Source organism: Salvelinus alpinus, chromosome 5, assembly GCF_045679555.1.
Source record: "Salvelinus alpinus chromosome 5, SLU_Salpinus.1, whole genome shotgun sequence".
NCBI lineage: Eukaryota > Metazoa > Chordata > Actinopteri > Salmoniformes > Salmonidae > Salvelinus > Salvelinus alpinus.
Window position 1 is genome coordinate 66,182,216 of NC_092090.1, and position 19,040 is coordinate 66,201,255.

A 19,040-nucleotide genomic window follows, 5' to 3' on the forward strand; every position below is an offset into this window, starting at 1 on the left:
CCGTTACCTATGTGTTTGCTTTTATTCCGCACGAAAGCAAAGCAAACATTTCCAAAGGTCCGAGCTAAACGTTGCCAAATTGTGATCAGTCACGTGGGTTTCCCAGACGTGTGTTCTTTTTGTTCATTAAAATGTCGTCATTATTCTAAAACTAAAGATTAATCGCAGAGATTGTTTTGAAATATGATTAGTATTAGTGGTTTATTGACTGACGTCTGCTGCTGCTGAAATGTGAAACAAATTATTTAATTATGGTCCATTCATTGCGCATGCGACGGTGGTGGACATCCCCTGATTTTCCGCCATCTTCCTCTTCGGTTGTACAACCATTGTTCATACAAGCTAATTGTTAGTGTGCGGTCAGCGACTGGGTTGATTTGTGCGCCTTTTATAACAACTTGTTTAAGTCTACATGAGCATTATCCAAAAGGTCACATATTTTGAAAGTGTGTGCGCATTACTCAAAATACCATAGCTACACGGATTACTCACCCAGGGCACGACCTACGAAAACATGATGATGATGATGGACGACGAACAGCCCAAAACCCTGTAAGTAGCTAACACGGGCTAGTTAGCCATATCAATCCAGTAACGTTAGCTAGCTACTTCAAATGGGACTACAAAGAAAGTATACTCCAGCATTTAAAAACGTCTATGTACTCATGTCTTGTCGACTGTCACGGTGTGACCATTAACTAAGAGAAAGTTGATGGTACAAATCAATCATGTCAGTCCATCGCTCGAGCCTTCTCAGAACACATAGCTAGGCAAACAAGCTAGGTAACGTTAGCTGCTAGCTAACGTTACGTTGTCTCACCAAATACATTGGTTAGCTAGATATTGTGTTAACTAGTTAGTTCATTACTTGATCATAAAAATAACGTGGTAGTGAGTTAAGTGTAGCCATGGTTCACTTGTCCATTTCAGAAATTCTAGCTAGCTACGAACTACTGTGTTACTAGTTACATGTACCGGTTTGGCAGAGAAGCAAGCATTGTTGGCTAACAGAGTGGCAAATTACAAGTACAGTATGCAGAGACAGACGTCTCATCCACGAACCTGTGACGTTAGTCAATTTTCCTAGTATTGCGTTTTATCCGTATGTTATGAACTGATTATTAGTTTAATATGATGGCTAGCTAGGTGGCCTATCTAGCGAAGGGTTTCCCCTATATGCATTTAGCAGTGGTGTACTGCCGCTGCTAAATCAAGGCCGCCACTGTTATTTTATAAAATAAAATGCATGCCTTTCTACCAGCCTCTGGGGAGGAAGATGGCCACGTCAACGACAGTCAGACAACAAGTAGCTTTCAGTTTAGTGGGAAGGCCAGAACTTGAAAAACCATGCTTCAAACACAAGTGTTAGAGAAGGTTAACTTATATAACTCAGTGTAACTGTCTAGCTAGTGTAGCTAAGTGCAGCCATACCACCAAATTACCCAATTGTCATACTTGAGTAACTTTATATTAAGGTATTTATACTTTTACTCAAGTAAAAGTGAAAGTCACCCAGTAAAATAGTACTTAAGTAAAATTCAAAGTATTCTAATCATTTCAAATTCCTTATATTAAGCAACCCAGAAGGCACAACTTTCTTATTTTTTTAATTTACGGATAGCCAACGGCACACAAGTCAGACATCATTTACAAATGAAGCATTTGTGTGCAGTGCATCTGCCAGGTCAGAGGCAGTAGGGATAACCAGGGATGTTGTCTTGTTAAGTGCTTGAATTAGACAATTTTCACATCCTGCTAAGCATTCAAAATCTAACGAGTACTTTTGGGTGTCAGCGAAAATGTAAGGAGTAAAAAGTACATTCTTTTCTTTAGTGAATGTAGTGGAGTAAAAGTTGTCAAATGGTAAGGTGCAGATTTCTAAAACTACTTAAGTAGTACTTTTTAAAGTATTTTTACTTAAGTACTGTACACCACTGCATATCACCCTAAACCTTTGCTTCCCTGGACAAAGTAAACTTGCTGGAAGTTGTAGTTTTCTGGTCACAAGTGCTTGTCTTTTCCCCTCTACTCCAGGTATGTAGGGAACCTGTCCAGGGATGTCACTGAGCCCCTCATCCTACAGGTTTTCACACAGATCGGCCCCTGCAAGAGCTGTAAAATGATTGTTGATGTGAGTATCCCTGGGTCCTGGACCCAAGTGAGAGATTGCGATTTGTATGATTTTGATATTATGGATGTGACAAATTTAATGTTTAAAATGCAATTTTTGTTTTTTTCCATTAAAATGATATGAAAAATGTATTAAATTCCATGTGAATTAACAATCAACAATATGGTCAGATTGCATCCTATTCCATATGACCACTAGGGAGGCAATGAAGTTATATCTCCTGCTGTCCCCCACCCACTCAGTAACGTAGTTATCCCTTTGATGTGTATGAACACACAGGTGTGATCATTCTACAGTAGTCCCTGCAGCATATACTCAAACCAGTGTAATTAGAACACTTCATTAGAAAGTTAGTTACGATTAACTCAACAGTTAGCGTTCGAGCTGGCCATAATGTTTTTCTTACTGACATATTTAGCACAAAGTCTTTACAACGTTATGTCCTCAATGTGAGCAGTTTATTTTTGGATGCAATGTTCAGACATCCACAGAAGTAGAAGCAGCATAACAAAATTCTCATCCAAATCTGGAAATGTAGTACTATCTCTGAGTAGTGAGCTAACAGAAGCGGTCATATTTAGCAGCTTTCGGCTGATAGAAACCAGTTACTATTTACAATTCATCACATCACGGGTGAGCTCACCAGTGACTTAAATAATTGAGTAAAAGACTTTCTAAACATCGAAAGTAATCCGACGGCGGGTAGTTTGTGTGTGCCGCAATGTTTGTTTTTTCTGCGTCAACCAAAGATGAGAGGTGATGAGTTGGGTCTGTTTTCAGAATGCGTATTGAAGGGGGGGGTGTGGTCTACCATCAGTTACTTCCATTAACGTAGCATCTTTGGTCTGACAGACGTTTACGTGACACCCAGAATGGATTGAATGATGTAAACAAACATTGTTCCACACACAGCCAGCAAATAGTTTAGCATTAGCTCATCATAATCAGTCCAACCTTCCCAAAAATATTTTGCACAAATCATACACTCACTGGACGGTTTATCAGGTACACCACCCCGTTCACGAAAACGGATCGCTCCTGCAGACAGTCACATGGCCATGGCTTGCTATATAAAGCAGGCAGAGGCATTCAGTTACTGTTCAATTGAATGTTAGAATGGGGAAAAACAAGTGACCTAAGCGTGGTTTGATCGTCTGTACCAGATGCGCTTGATCCAGTATCTCAGAAACGTATGCCCTCTACTGGGCTTTTCACGAACGACAGTGTCTATAGTTTACTGAGAATGTTGTGACAAACAAAACATCGCCAGCGGCAGTCCTGTGGGCGAAAACAACTCGTTGATGATTGGTCGCAGGAGAATGGCAAGAATCGTACGAGCTAACAGGTGGGCCACGAACAGACAAGGAACGGTGCAGAAAAAGCATCTCGGAACGCACAACTCGTCGATCCTTGTCACTGATGGGCTATTGCAGCAGACGACCAAATGGGGGTCTGACCCCTTACTAATGGGTGTACCTAATAAACTGACCAGTGAGTATGTGTCCATTGCATTCTGATTCTTGCATAATGTATGATATGTCACCAGTACTTCAAAATGTGAATAAAACAGTAAATAAATTATTACCACACAAACCTTTTTCTGATAGTGATTAATTGATACAAATGGTCTGTGCCTGTATTATGATAGTGTTGATTTGTTGTCACAGATGGTTTGTTTACGTTTCTACCACTGTGGCTAGATAGAATAGTTAGGCCGACAAACATCTCTATCTAGTGGTCGCGTCGGGGGCAACAGTTGTTGACTGTAACTAAGCCTAACTCTTTCCTTAACCTTGTTCTCTTAACTTCCTACGTTAATTTTCATAACCTACTGTGTTAGTTCTATCTTGCCATGTTAATAATTCTAACCATATTATGTAAACAGTCAATCTGTGTAAATAAGTCATCAGTTTCACCACACTGGCAACCAATCACATCACCCCCGACACTCACGTGACACCATTCAGTGTTATGTATGTACCTAGTGGGCTAAGCTGTAGCATTAGCAATGCCTTTCAAAAGGAGACAACTCACAAATGTGGAAACTCAGGAGATTTTTGTAAATTCTGACAGTTATTCTGAGGTATCAGATTCTGACAGTGAGGAGCTGCCCCCAACCTTGTGGCCATTGAGAACCCTGACCACCGACAAAGTCCCAGGTCCCTCTTAAGATGCTGGTAGTGGTGAAGTATTAGAGGTCTGCGGTAGTTGGAAGGCTACCAGCCATTTCACCCCTCCTGTCCCTGCTGTTGGCGTTGAGTCCCAGTCTGGAGTGCAAAGTCTCTTGCCATCTCCCTCTGAAGCAGAGTGCTTCAAGCTGTTTCTGACAGGGACATAGTGGAGGACACCAATCGCTAGGCCTTGGAGTTACAGGGGAAGAGGGAGCCACAGCGAAGGTGGACCACCTGATGGGAGAGAGAAAGATCAAACCAGACAATGTGCTTGACTATAATTGCAAAACGGGGGTACTGGATAAGGTGGATATGATAAACAGCTTTGTGGCATGCACTCTTAAAACCCCCCAATTGGTATGAGAATTTCCATCTGATCGACACTGCTATTTTCAATGGCCACATAGTTCACCACCAGCTAACAAGTGAGAAGATTATTGAACATGTTTTTTTCAAATCAAATGTATTTATATAGCCCTTCTTACATCAGCTGATATCTCAAAATTCTCTACAGAAACCCAGCCTAAAAGCCCAAACAGCAAGCAATGCAGGTGTAGAAGCACGGTGGTTAGGAAAAACTCCCTAGGAAGGCCAAAACCTAGGATGAAACCTAGAGAGGAACCAGGCTATGAGGGGGGGGCAGTCCTCTTCTGGCTGTGCCAGGTGGAGATTATAATAGGACATGGCTAAGATGTTCATAAATGACCTGCATGGTCAAATAATAACAATCATAGTAGTTGTCGAGGGTGCAACAGGTCAGCACCTCAGGAGTAAATGTCAGTTTACAGCAGCACGGCCAGGTGAACTGGGGACATACAGTTCACAAATGAATCAAATGCTGTTCTGCAATTATATTTAAAATATCTCCCCCACCTCCCCACTCCTCATCCTCTTTACTCCCTCTCCAAACAGTATGTTGCTAGAATACAAAATGTCCTCATTCTTCAGGCAAGACAGATGTCCAACTCCAGTTATGATGTTGGCAAATTATGTTCAATACTGTGTGTGGTTTCTGAAAGTACAGAATAAAGAGGAATTACTAGGATACAATATCAGGATATAACAAAACCATTTTAAGTAAGGTAACTGCTATAAAAAATAAGTTGCATTGACAATTACAATTATGAATAATATAACCGTAAGAAACTGTAACCGAAGAGCTCCACAAGGGGGCAGGGCAGAAAACCCATGCCATGGTCATAAGGCCAGGGCAGCTTCAAAGGATACAACACAAACTTAATACTTCTCTGATGCCGTTAGCATTGTTTTACAGAGTTTATAGAATGTTGCTAGCTACATGAGCGCAATTGAGTATAACACCATATAGGTTATGAAATTAGTACCATATGTGTACGTGGCTATAAAGAAGTGCATGCAGAATACATTATGCTCCATACATACGGTGTGCTACAGAAGAAACAACACGATATACACTAATGATAGCATAATTAGGCACTTAGCTAGGAACGCAATCATGTCCAAAGTTATTAGTAAGGAAAATGACAATGAAAGCAATGCATGCACTAATCGGAAAATGCGCCAGGGGGAAAGAGTTTTGTGCTGGTTCTAACTGGAGGTGTGCAAATGTCTGCATACTTGACCTGGGGACGACTTGCACGTTAAAAGGTTATTCCGTTTTAGGTTCTCTGCTGTGTGCTTAGAGAATGATAGAGGCCTCTAGTGGCCAAAAGGCTGTTTTGGCATGGGCAGTGCCATAAGTATGACAGTGTGAGTCATGATACCCATAACCTAGCAGTCAAACAGGGAAATGATTACAATAGTTTTTCAACCATTTAATTTTTCCAATACGGGATTTTAGAAACACTTAAGGGCTGTGTTTTGTCTAGGCTTACCCTGGCGTGATGTTTTGATGACTAAACTCAGCAACAACAAAAAACGTCCTCACTGTCAACGGCGTTTATTTTCAGTAATCTTAACGTGTAAATATTTGTATGAACATAACAAGATTGAACAACTAAGACACAAACTGAACAAGTTCCGCAGACATGTGACTAACAGATTGAATAATGTGTCCCTGAACAAAGGGGGGTCAAAATCAAAAGTAAACGTCAGTATCTGGTGTGGCCACCAGCTGCCATAAGTACTGCAGTGCATCTCCTCATGCCAGTTCTTGCTGTGAGATGTTACCCCACTCTTCCACCAAGGCACCTGCAAGTTCCCGGACATTTCTGGGGGGAATGGCCCTGGCCCTCACCCTCCTATCCAACAGGTCCCAGACATGCTCAATGGGATTGAGATACAGGCACTTCGCTGGCCATGGCAGAACACTGACATTCTTGTCTTGCAGGATATCATGCACAGAATGAGCAGTATGGCTGGTGGCATTGTCATGCTGGAGGGTCATGTCAGGATGAGCCTGCAGGAAGGGTGCCACGAGGGAGGAGGATGTCTTCCCTGTAACGCACAGCGTTGAGATTCCCTGCAATGACAACAAGCTCAGTCCGATGATGCTGTGAGACACCGCCCCAGACCATGACGGACCCTCCAAATCGATCCCGCTCCAGAGTACAGGCCTCAGTCTAATGCTCATTCCTTCGGCGATAAACGCGAATCCGACCATCACCTCTGGTGAGACAAAACCGCGACTCGTCAGTGAAGAGCACTTTTTGCCAGTCCTGTCTGGTCCAGCGACGGTGGGTTTGTGCCTACGTTGTTGCCGGTGATGTCTGGTGAGGACCTGCCTTACAACAAGCCTACAAGCCCTCAGTTCAGCCTCTCTCAGCCTATTGTGGCTTGAGCACCGATGGAGGGATTGTGCGTTCCTGGTGTAACTCGGGCAGTTCCTGGTGTAACTGTTGCCATCCTGTACTTGTCCCGCAGGTGTGATGTTCGGATGTTCCGATCCTGTGCAGGTGGTGTTACACGTGGTCTGCCACTGCGAGGACGATCAGCTGTCCGTCCTGTCTCCTTGTAGCGTTGTCTTAGGCGTACAATGCAATTTATTGCCCTGGCCACATCTGCAGACCTCATGCCTCCTTGCAGCATGCCTAAGGCATGTTCACGCAGATGAGCAGGGACCCTGGGTATCTTTCTTTTTGGTGTTTTTCAGAGTCCTTAGAAAGGCCTCTTTAGTGCCCTAAGTTTTCATAACTGTGACCTTAATTGCCTACCTTCTGTCAGCTGTTAGTGTCTTAACGACCGTTCCACAGGTGCATGTTCATTAATGGTGTATGGTTCATAAACCCTGAACAAGCATGGGAAACAGTGTTTAAACCCTTTACAATGAAGATCTGTGAAGATATTTGGGTTTTACAAATTATCGTTGAATGACAGGGTCCTGAAAAGGGGACGTTTCTTTTGCTGAGTTTATGTACATCTTTCTCCGGACAAGGTGACTTATCAATATACTCACCTGTATTTACCTCCCAACAAATTAAAGGCTAATTAGCTGCTAATGTGGCTATCGTAAAGAACTACAAATGATATGGACGAGACTTCCGAACAAGGCAAAGGTAATAGTAATTATTAAATTGGTTACATTTCTTTAAATGTACCTGTTAGCAAAGGTGCCAGCTAGAGATGACATGCAGGAGCTTGCAGGGATTTGTAGTCTTGCATGATGTCTACTTAGATCCCAAAATGCTAATTAGCATCAAAGTAAATAGAGCCAAATATATTGATAAGTCACCTTGTCTGAGATTTACATGATTATCAAAACGTCACGCCAGGGTAAGCCTACTCAAAACACAGTCCTTATTTTAAGCGTTTATTAAATCTATGGGAAAAATGAGTGGTGGGAAAACGATTGGAAATATTTCCCTGTTTGACTGCTAGGTTTTATGGGTGTTATGACACCTCCCTCCACCGTGGGGCTCTATGGAGGGCTTCCACCATGCTTCCTCCATTTTAAAGTAGTCAAAGTAACAGGGTTTGGAACTGGTTCACGGAACCAGACCGAATACCAGAAAATAACAATCATTTTAGGGACAGAATCAAACGAAAGTGTGATCTATACTGTTCCCGGAACAGAACTGTTATTTTAAAAGTATGGGAACCGGTTAATAACGTTCTTCTATGGTTTCGGGCATTTCTTTTCTCCTCCCAGTCCCACAAAAATCGCAACAAAGCACCTATGCAAAGCCTTCACTCCGTCACTCAAACATATTCCAGCACCTGCCTTCCAGCTCGATCTTTGTCAGTGTGTTTGTAGGCTACTTTCCCTACTTATGTTACAAGTGTGATCCAGAAATTAGGGAGATGTTTAATTAGAGAATTGTTTAAAATGTTTAATCCTAGTTAATCATACTATATCACGTTTCACATTGGATTTACTAACTACAAGAAGGTAAGATGTGTTTTTACCTCGTGTTGCTCGGCACACACAAGCTTGTTAGCTACCTATTGTTTGTCTGGTCCAACGTTAAGCCATCAGACATTCAATGTTCTCCCATACAAGCCGCTCCTCCTTAGGTATAATTCTATGGGCCTCATAACAAGATGCCCAGGCATCTCATAACAAGATGCCCAGGCATCTCATAACAAGATGCCCAGGCATCTCATAACAAGATGCCCAGGCATCTCATAACAAGCATCTCATAACAAGATGCCCAGCTCGCCAAGCCTCCTCCACCCTCTCGCTTTCTTTCCACCCATAAAATGTCTCATATCACGCCCTAAACTGGTCTGTCTATAGTGACTGGCAGCACAGTGCATTTGTCTTTCAATACGATTAAACCATTCTCTTTTGGCAAAATACAATTTAGCTTTTAACTACTTTTCCTACACAGATAAAATAGCTTACCTGCTATATAGCAAGCTGTTCTATCCTCACTGATTGAAGTAATTTAATGTCGAACTAAATGTAAAGAAAACAAACATGTTTACAAGGGAATGATATAAACCAGTGCTTTTTTTGGGTTCGAACTAGTTCAGAATTTTTATTTTTTGCTGGTCGTAACAGTGTAATGGGGGGGGAAGGTTCCAACCCCTGCAAAGTAGTCAACTGGGTGGGGTTTCCTATGGGCTATAGCCTCAATGGCACTGCCCATGATTTTACAGATGCTAGAATGGCACAGATGTGTCCTTAATCTCTATGGCTGTGTGCTTCTCAATGTTTTTAGTGGTCAGTACAAGCGAATTCATGTCCCACTTCTCATCAATATAATTGATCATCAATGTAATTGACTCATTGCAATGATGTATGACAGCATGTTCAGATGTCCAACAATCTCTTCTTAACGCCACCTATGGGGTTTGAGAGCTCACGCTTTGTTCTTGCAGAGCAATCGTGATACGATTTCTCTACCCAGGCCATCATGGTTTTTCCACATTCCATGTTGTGGTCTTGTTCTAGATATGCCATCGGTTATTGAAGCCAACACCCTCAACCATTGACAATGGCTGCATTTGAACTGCAATCATTTATGTAGTCAGAGCTGTGATATTCTCACTCCGTACCTTATTGCACTTATTTTGTGCGAAGCTGTCTTGTCTGTTCGGGGCCTGTGCTGCTGTCAGCAAATGTTTGGCACTCACCCTTTTCAGATGGTTAAATATTGCACCTGTACTACCATTGCTGTGCCTCTGTTCCACGTCACAAAGTTTACATTTCACCGCCTAAATGTATTGCCATACAGGGCATTTTCCCAACTTAACATCGGACGTGCAGAGTGCTTTATATTTGTGGAAAATAATTTGAAAGGTGTATATCTAACCTTACAGCATTTGTTTTCGGTTAGGGATTTTTTGTTAACTATCCCAATTTTGTTAAAACGTTCACTCTTAATCGAAAGATGTTTATGGTGATGTTAACTGTCTGATATGTACATGTGGTTGACAGACAATGCTTTGGACTCTTTGTAGCCTAACTCTTGTTGTCCTCTTACAGACTGCAGGCAATGACCCATACTGCTTTGTGGAGTTCTATGAGCACAGGCATGCTGCCGCATCACTGGCTGCCATGAATGGACGTAAAATTATGGGTAAGGTAAGCTATCGTATCTAAAGGGTGAGTTGAGATGGGTGGGTTGTTGCAGAAGTTTGACCAACCAGTAGGCCTAAATTATGAGAGCATTATCTGAGTCGGCAGCGACTATCTCACCGAAGTTGAAATGGCAAAGTTATGAATTGCTTTGTAAAGTGAGGATGGCTTATTTCGATTTCCCGTCCAGCAGTAAGTACATCCCCAGAGTAAATGAGACTAATAGATGTGTGATCTGATTTAAAATAATGACCTAACCTGCATAGTTGGTTGCAATGCTGATTACCTGACATGTCCATGTATAATGTCTGATTCCGTTTCTTCAGATATGGAGTGGGCTAGGTCTGTTGTATGGACATCAAGTGCATTCTCTCTTAGTGGTTGATTTGACTATAGCTTAGAGATTTAAAATATGTTCTTGACCGATCACTGTTTTATTTTGGAAAACCACTATCTTTTCAAGGGAAATGGGCCCTTTCCTTATCCAAAGGAATCCACAGTAGCTGTGCAATAGCCAACTAAAACAATTTCTGTACCTTTTCCAGACCCACAGCTTCACAACAAATATAGGTCCTAACCTCAGCAGAAATATATTCAGTGCAAATTATGTTATCCTCAACAGGTAATGAAGGACCATTTGAAGAGTAATACAAGTTGATAATGTCACTGGTTTGTAAGTCCTTTGTTACTTGGACCTTTTATTCCGTTTATGTTCCAGTTTGAGTGCTCAGGTGTTCTGTTTTCTGCTCATCACTGCATTCAGAGATTCACACTGTGTTTGGTCATGGCTGGCTCATTTCTTTCACACACAAAGCACCACACAAACTGAGGTAGTAATACTGTATCTAAATGACATAAACGTACCCTACCTGGCTTGTTTTCTCTCTTCCCTTCTCTCTTTAGGAGGTTAAAGTCAACTGGGCCACAACGCCAAGCAGTCAGAAAAAAGACACAAGCAGTAAGTGCCTAGCTACCTTTTCAGTCAGTTCCATAGAAAACCTTAGTGAGGGTTCCTCTGAGAATGTGGTAATTTTAAATTGACATTTTAGTCAATTAGCAGATGCTGTTATCCGGAGACTTCCATATCTCTATGGTGTGGAAGACCATAAAGCCCCTCCCCCCTCGAAATAAAAACAAGGCAATTCTTGATTTCTTCAGAAAGTGCTGCTTTCAGCAAGGAGTCACAGTAGTCGTATCTCCTGTCCTCCCAACAGATCATTTCCATGTCTTTGTCGGAGACCTCAGCCCCGAAATCACCACAGATGATGTAAAAGCGGCCTTTGGTCCATTTGGGAGGATATCGTAAGTACCTCATTAATGTTTATGTGCTCTGTCGATCTCACAAGATTAGTAAGTCACTCATGAGTTAATAATAATAATACATTGGATGGCTTGATATAACACATTACTCTTTAGGACATATCAGACAGTAGTTTGTATGGTTACATTACTCCTTCTTCATATTGAGTAAATAGTGTGTTTCTCCTCAGGGATGCTCGCGTGGTCAAAGATGTGGCGACAGGGAAGTCTAAAGGCTATGGCTTTGTCTCTTTCTTCAACAAGTGGGTAAGCGTTATAGCTGGATGAAATCACTTCCATAGAGGATTTAGTCATAACTCATAACTGAAGGGGTTCCTGTATATGTAGTCATAACATTATCCTTTTGTATTTGGGTGTGTCGCTGGGTCATGTGATTTAATATATCTGTTGCAACCAACAGGATGCAGAGAACGCCATTCAGCAGATGGGTGGTCAATGGCTAGGCGGAAGACAGATCAGGACCAACTGGGCCACTAGAAAGCCCCCTGCTCCTAAAACCACCTATGAAAGTGAGTCCAGACAAGATAGGCTTTCCAGCCATTGAGTAGAAATGGTTGGTTTTATCTTACCATAATTTTTTTTACATCTATTTTGTCCTCTAAAACTGGTTAAGTGCAGATAAAAATTATATACATTTTACTATATTTTATGTCCCTCGGATCCTCTTTTGTTGAATGGCAATGCATTTAGTCACTCTAAATTCCCCTGTTTCCAAAAGCAAACACGAAGCATCTGTCCTTTGATGAGGTTGTGAACCAGTCCAGCCCCAGTAACTGCACTGTGTACTGTGGAGGAGTCGGCACCGGTCTAACAGGTCAGTAGTCTGTTATTGAAGTGGTCACTTTCTAGTGTGTGAGAGAAACAAACACAGGTCTTTGACATGTCTCCCTCCTTTTTTCTAGAACAATTGATGAGACAGACATTCTCCCCCTTTGGACAAATCATGGAAATCCGTGTGTTCCCAGACAAAGGATACTCTTTTGTGCGGTATGTCATGATCAAATCACTAAACAGACCTCTGACAAACATTTAGTATCCTTGAAATATAATTTCTGCGTATGTTTCTCAGTACCTTGCAATCGGTATTTTGACGCCTCTCCTTTGTGCAGGTTTACCTCTCACGAGGGAGCAGCCCATGCCATTGTGTCTGTGAATGGGACTTCGATAGAGGGCCATATGGTGAAGTGTTATTGGGGTAAAGAGACCACAGACATGATGAGTCCTATGCAGCAGGTGCAACAAGTTCCCCAGGTATGAAACCACATCCAGAGGCTTCCCCCTTATCGACACCACTTAAACACACACTCTTACACTGTTGTCATCTCTCCCTTATGACAGAACAAAGTGGGCTTTGCGGCCCAGCCCTACGGCCAGTATGCCCAGTGGTACGGCAATGCCCAGCAGATTGGCCAGTACGTCCCCAATGGGTGGCAGGTACCCACCTATGGGGTTTACGGCCAGGCCCAGGCCTGGAACCAGCAGGGTTTTAAGTAAGTACATAAGGACATCAGCAGGGCTCCCTTCTCTTCCAGCAACCAGGGCTGCAGCTGAGTCTTTTGAGTTTCCTTGGGCTTCCCAAGGGCAGCTAGGCTCCAGCTCAGTTGCCTGCAGCTCTGGCCAGGAGAAGGAAGGAGCCATAATGTCTTTCAACCTCCCCTCTCCACCGTATCCAGCTTACGAGGACAATGACAAAACACATTAAAAAAATATAGTTGATTTGATTTATTGGTCAAGATAACAGCATTTTCATCCATTAAAAAAAAAAAAAAAAGAGCACTAATGAATGCCCTTTTTGGACTTTCAAAATGGCCACAGTTCTGGATTGAATTGGGCTTGTCCCCGATATGAGTGTCTACTCAATGAACTAAATAGTCCCAGACAGTGAGTAAAGTGGGATTGTTGAAACACAAACGGGACCTCCTGCCCTCTGAAGCTTCTCCCAGTGCAGAGGGATACATCATTTTATTGTGCCATTGTTACATCCACTTTATTCATTTTTTTGTTGTGCCATGTCATCTTTTGTTTGTTCATGCATATTTTTTGTTTTGTTGTTGCTGTATGAACTTTCATTTGCCATCCAAATTTGAATATAATTTTTTCTCCTGAAGAGTTTAAGTACATTGCTACTAGAAATGGGGTGTAGTATGAATTTGTTTAGATTATAGCTACATTTGAAATATCACTAGTCATTTTCTTGTCTCAAATTGATAATGGGGTTTGAGTGCTGCATAAGACAATAATCCTGTTTTAACTGCTTGTATAGCAACAGAAACAGAGTATATCACAGCAGTTATGTAATATGATTGTTTTTTTTAAATCTAATCTAATGAACCATTCATTTGTTAAAAGTTTTAGTTTTGGAAATAGAAGTCCTTGTATAGAAATTGCAATTATATATTGCCTTCATGAAGTATTCATACCCCTTGACTTATTCCACATTATGTTACAGCCTGAATTCAAAATTGAATACGCTTTTTCTCTCAACCATCTGCACACAATAAATACCCTATAATGTTTATGCACATTTTCTTTTTTTTTATATGAAAAATAAAGCTAATTCATTGAAATACAGAAATCCAATTTACATAAGTGTTCACACCCCTGAGTCTATACTTTGTAGAAACACCTTTGGCATCAATTACAGCTGAGTTGTCTTGGGTATGTCTTTTGCCCATTCCTTGCAGATTTTCTCAAGCGCTTAAGTTAGATGGGGAGTGGCGGTGAACCGCAATCTTCAAGTCATTCAACAGATTTTCAATGGGATTCAAGTCTGGGCTTTGGCTGGGCCACTCAATAACATTCTTGTTCTGAAACCATTCCAGAGTTGCTTTGGCTATATGCTTAGGGTCATTGTCCTGTTGGAACAAATCTTCGCCACAGTTAAAAGTTGTTTGCACTCTGAAGCAGGTTCTCATCGGCGATTTGCCTGTATTTGGCTCCATTAATTGTTCCCTCTATCCTTTCCAGTTGATGTTCCCTCCCACGGGACTGCCACACAGAAAAAATATCTGCCTGCACAAAAAAGCACCAGATTAAATTTAACTCAACTTTAGGGAGTTTTCCCTGTTAACACTCAACATTTCCCTTTACTGTGGGAATTGTGATCGAATCAACGCTATTAGCCACTTTCAATGCAACATACTGAAACAAAGCGAACTATGCAAGAGATTTTGTTGTTGGCCGAACACATTGGAGTAGGATTCTATTGCATTAACAGGCACAACTCAGGCCCGTGATCTACACAGGCCGCTGCGCCATAACCAATCTGCTGCAGTAGGGCTATATGAAAATACATTATTGCCATATATGGATCTGTGCCGTTCTCTTGGAACTGGACTGTTAACAGCATGTGCGGTCGTGAGTAAATGCCCTTTTTTGAGATCAAAGCGAGAGCTACATGTAGCGACGTGCACATTTGTTCATATCCTTTGTTAGTTAGTGAGTTATTAGCCAAGTTCTAGATAATATGTAGTCAGCAATGGGAGATTTATTGCTTCCTACGAGAGCACAAAACGTGCGTTTTTAGTCATCTTTGAAAAACGAGTCAGGTAAAGGACTTTTCTTTTGTCTTAAAATACAGTGTTGTATTTTGAGACCGGCTTGAATAAGCTAAGTTGCCAATTTGGCAGAGGATGGCATAATTTGTCTGATTCTCTGTAATAATGGTATGGAAATAATGATGTGTTTTATTTTGTAAAGTGGTTTCTTGCATCAAACACATTTTCAGTCACCACCTTGTCTGAAGGAATAGTGGATGAACAGGTTTAATGTCTAGCCGTGCATGTTTTTCCCCCCCAAAGTTATGGAATGTAGGCTGGCTGCTACTATAGGCTGAACAATAGAACAGCTATTTCCATGTTAAAATGTTATGGGATGCATTTTCCATTGTTTATGGTAGGCTTACATTATAATCAAATAGCCACGGAAGCCTACTTGAACACTTAGTTTTAACTTAAAGCGGCTACAGCCTCTGTGTTCACATTAAACGTGCACCAGAATTTTCACAACTTTGAAGTTTTCCCTCAACAGACCTGAAATTTGCTCAGTGCTGAAATCTTTTTGAGGGAACATTGCTCCCAGGTCCTGCTGCTGAAAAGTGTCCCCCATTGCATGATGCTGCCCCCACCATCCTTCACGGTATTGATGGTGTGAGACGGGTAATGAGCTCTGCCTGGTTTTCTCCAGACATGACGTTTTGCATTCAGTCCAATTTTTGTCTCTTCAGACCACAAAGTCTTCTGTCGGGTTTATGATCTCTTTTCACATGCCTTTTTGCAATCTCCAGTCGTGCATTTTTCTCGGGACTGGCTTCTGTCGGGTTACTCCCATAAAGCCCAGATTGGGGAAGTGCTGTGGAGACTGTTGTCGTGGCAGGTTCTTCCATCTCAGCCAAGGAGATCTGTAGTTCTGTCAGTCGTCATTGGGTTCTTGGTTACCTCCCAGACTAAGGTCCTTGACCATTTGGTCAGACGGCGAACTCTAGCCAGAGTCTGTTTTTTTCAATTTCCCAATAATGGAGACCACTGTGCTCTTGGAAACTTTCAACACTGTAGAAATTGCTTTATACCCTTCCCCAGATATAGGCCTCATCACAATTCTATCTATTTGAAGTGTCATAGCAAAGGGGTGTGAATACTTATGTAAATGCAATATTTTCATTCATTTTCTATACATTTGCAAAAAATTCTAAAAACATGTTTTCAACTTGTCATTATGGTGTATTGTGTGTAGATGGGTAAAAAAGTAATCAATTTATTCAATTTTTAATTAAGGTTGTAACAACAATGTGAAATAAATCAAGGGATGTGAATATTTTACAGTGGCACTGTACTTACATTTTATTTGTATGTAAATGTCTGATTTTGTTTGAGAGACCATGAAAATATTATGATATAGTAGGCTACCATGAACAATAGTTGAAGTTTAATCCTAAAATAAATCTCAGCCTGAGCTACATGTTCTCCTACTTGTTACTATATTGAGCTTATCTGTTACTGTTTTCAATACACAATGTGCTGACTGACCAAATGCTAACTTTTCCATTCAGGTATTTGTTGCATAATGGATGTTGCTAAAGATTTGACTAGGAATAACAAAAGTCATGAATGGGGTTTAGGCATGAAATTATAAATGTTTTTCCCTTTGCAGTGGTTCAGGATTCAGGGAAAAAGTGTGAAATTCAACTCCACGGCCAAATTTAAATGCAGATAGATGGTCCTGCTTCAGCCGCGCTCTGCAACATTAACCAATTTCAGCAGCTTTGTTTGGGATGTTAGGAGTCAAAAGACATGTATTTATTTTAAGTAAATCTCCACCGCAGTGGATTGCGACAAATTTTATACACTGAGCCTATGCTCTGTCCGCATACCCACAAGTACCATATCTTCGCCCTGTTACCATTTTCAATTCCTACCATTTTCAATTCCTACCATATTCTCTGCTGTCTTAGATTTTGGTTTATCCTCCGACACACCCTGACCTTTGTTCTTTCATCCTCTCCTCAGCTGGCTCTTGCTCAGTTTGGTGTGTTCTATGGTTGTGTCCCAAATGGCACAATATCCCCTATATAAGTCCACTACTTTTTACCTGGTCCCTGGACAAATGTTGTGTACTATAAAGGGAATAGGGTACCATTTGAGACAAAGCCTCTGTCTTGCCCCTGTCGCCGCCTCTTTTCTAACCTGCTGGCGTTTTCTCTCTTTCCCGTTTGCAGTCACTTACCGGCCAGTGCTGGGTGGACAGGTGTGAGTGCCCTCAGTAACGGTGGGGTTATGGAAGCTACACAGGGATTGAATGGGAGTACGTTAGCAAACCAGGCCGGTATGGGAGCCACTGGATACCCCACACACTGATAGGGGGATAGTCAACTCTTTACTGGCTACTGGAGCATCACCGGGATCTGTGTTATATCCCATCCACTTGTGGCAGACTAAGACTTGTTGGTACATGGAATTTGAAGTGGAAGTTGACCTCTACTAAAGCCAATGAAACTGATTTCATGGGAGGTTAAGGGGAGCCATGGAGAACTGGAATAAACTACACAGGTATTATGCTGCCCTTGTGTTAGACAGACTACATGGGCAGGACGGTACCATTTTAAGTGAACTGTAAATGTAATATAATTGTTAAGGAGACACTTGGATTTGCGCATTTGTTGGTTTGTTTAGTGTCTCGAACTGCTACCATTTTCATAAGGACTCTTGAACAGTCAACATAACGTGGTTGTGATTATTTTTATTTTTTTTAAGATAAATGTTCCATTTTGAGTTTGATGCAATGAATCATGTAAAAAGTAATGGAAGTAATCAAAATGGATCTGTTTTTCTTCTCTCATTTTGATTTCAATTAAACCAATTGCAGGGATAGATGCCACTGCTTTTTTTTCTGTAAGGGCAGACATATTGCACAGTATTCCATTTTTTAAAAATTATTCCAAGAATTTCTTTTTGCATTCAATTTTTCCCCTGTATTTCTTTTGGAAGGCCTCAACTTGCTTCATGTGTAAATAACCATACATATATTTCAAACTGTATAAAGGAAAATGCAAATGTTCACAATGGGAGTTTGGTGCTTTTTGTTTTGTTAACTGAAGAAATGAAACATTGTTAGTAGCAACACTACTACCCATGGTAACTGCATACCCATGGTAACTGGCACAGTGATGCATGGACTTCTGGGAAGGGAAAAGGGCATTGCTATGCAGTGCATAAATTAACTCAATTTTGACTTTGAATACTAATTCTGTGCATAAATTTAGTTTTCTGCCATTTTCTATGAAGTAAGATCAGTATTTTTTATGGAAAAACCTGAACCAGAAATGCTAATCAGAAATGTGGACATGTTTTAATACCAGACCCATTGTGTTGCCTTAGAATTGATTGCTTTGAACGGACACAATATCATTCAGATTAGGCAGTCTACAGACAATTTCTGACCTTTTTAGTTTTGAAAAGTGTTCTCCTCTGGGGGTTTGGTAATGTTTCTGCTACTATATCTGTTCTTGCATTGTCCAATTAAAATGCTGATGTGCAAAATAAACAATTTTCTGTGTCCAATGTGATTCAGTGAAGATTGGAAAAATATTTATACACTTTATATTCATAAAATGTGATTTTAAACCGAACCTTAGCCACACTGCTAACCTTATGACTAACCGAAGCCTAAATGAAGACAAAACGGCTCATTTTTGTTTAAATACATTTTTAGGATATAGCGACAGACTGGGTGGCTTTGTAAATTCACTCAGGCGATCTACTGATTTCAGAGCACTCTCATCAGTGTGCCAGAGCGCAGAACAACTGATGAATATACAAACACCAAACAGCGACACCTATCGAATATGACCAGTGTCAGTAAACGTCGGCAAAAAAAACGTTATTAAATTGTTGCCAGCAGCAAACATTACATGGTAATAGCCTAACCAGCTCTGCTATGGCGAGCAAAATAGTGAGTTCTCTCATCGGATCAACCATACTCC

At 41.2% G+C, this 19,040-nt stretch overlaps 1 protein-coding gene across 1 annotated transcript; it reads left to right on the forward strand.

The window, feature by feature from the left end:
* The first annotated feature begins 273 nt into the window (after positions 1-273).
* LOC139576546 (cytotoxic granule associated RNA binding protein TIA1-like) lies at positions 274-18,623 on the forward strand. Its single transcript, XM_071402759.1, has 12 exons — positions 274-552; positions 2,035-2,131; positions 10,151-10,249; positions 11,147-11,201; positions 11,458-11,545; positions 11,734-11,809; positions 11,964-12,072; positions 12,282-12,377; positions 12,466-12,550; positions 12,673-12,814; positions 12,902-13,053; positions 17,277-18,623. Exons 1-12 carry the CDS (start codon positions 515-517, stop codon positions 17,413-17,415), a joined length of 1,176 nt encoding a protein of 391 aa, XP_071258860.1. The 5' UTR covers positions 274-514; the 3' UTR covers positions 17,416-18,623.
* The last annotated feature ends 417 nt before the right edge of the window (positions 18,624-19,040 follow it).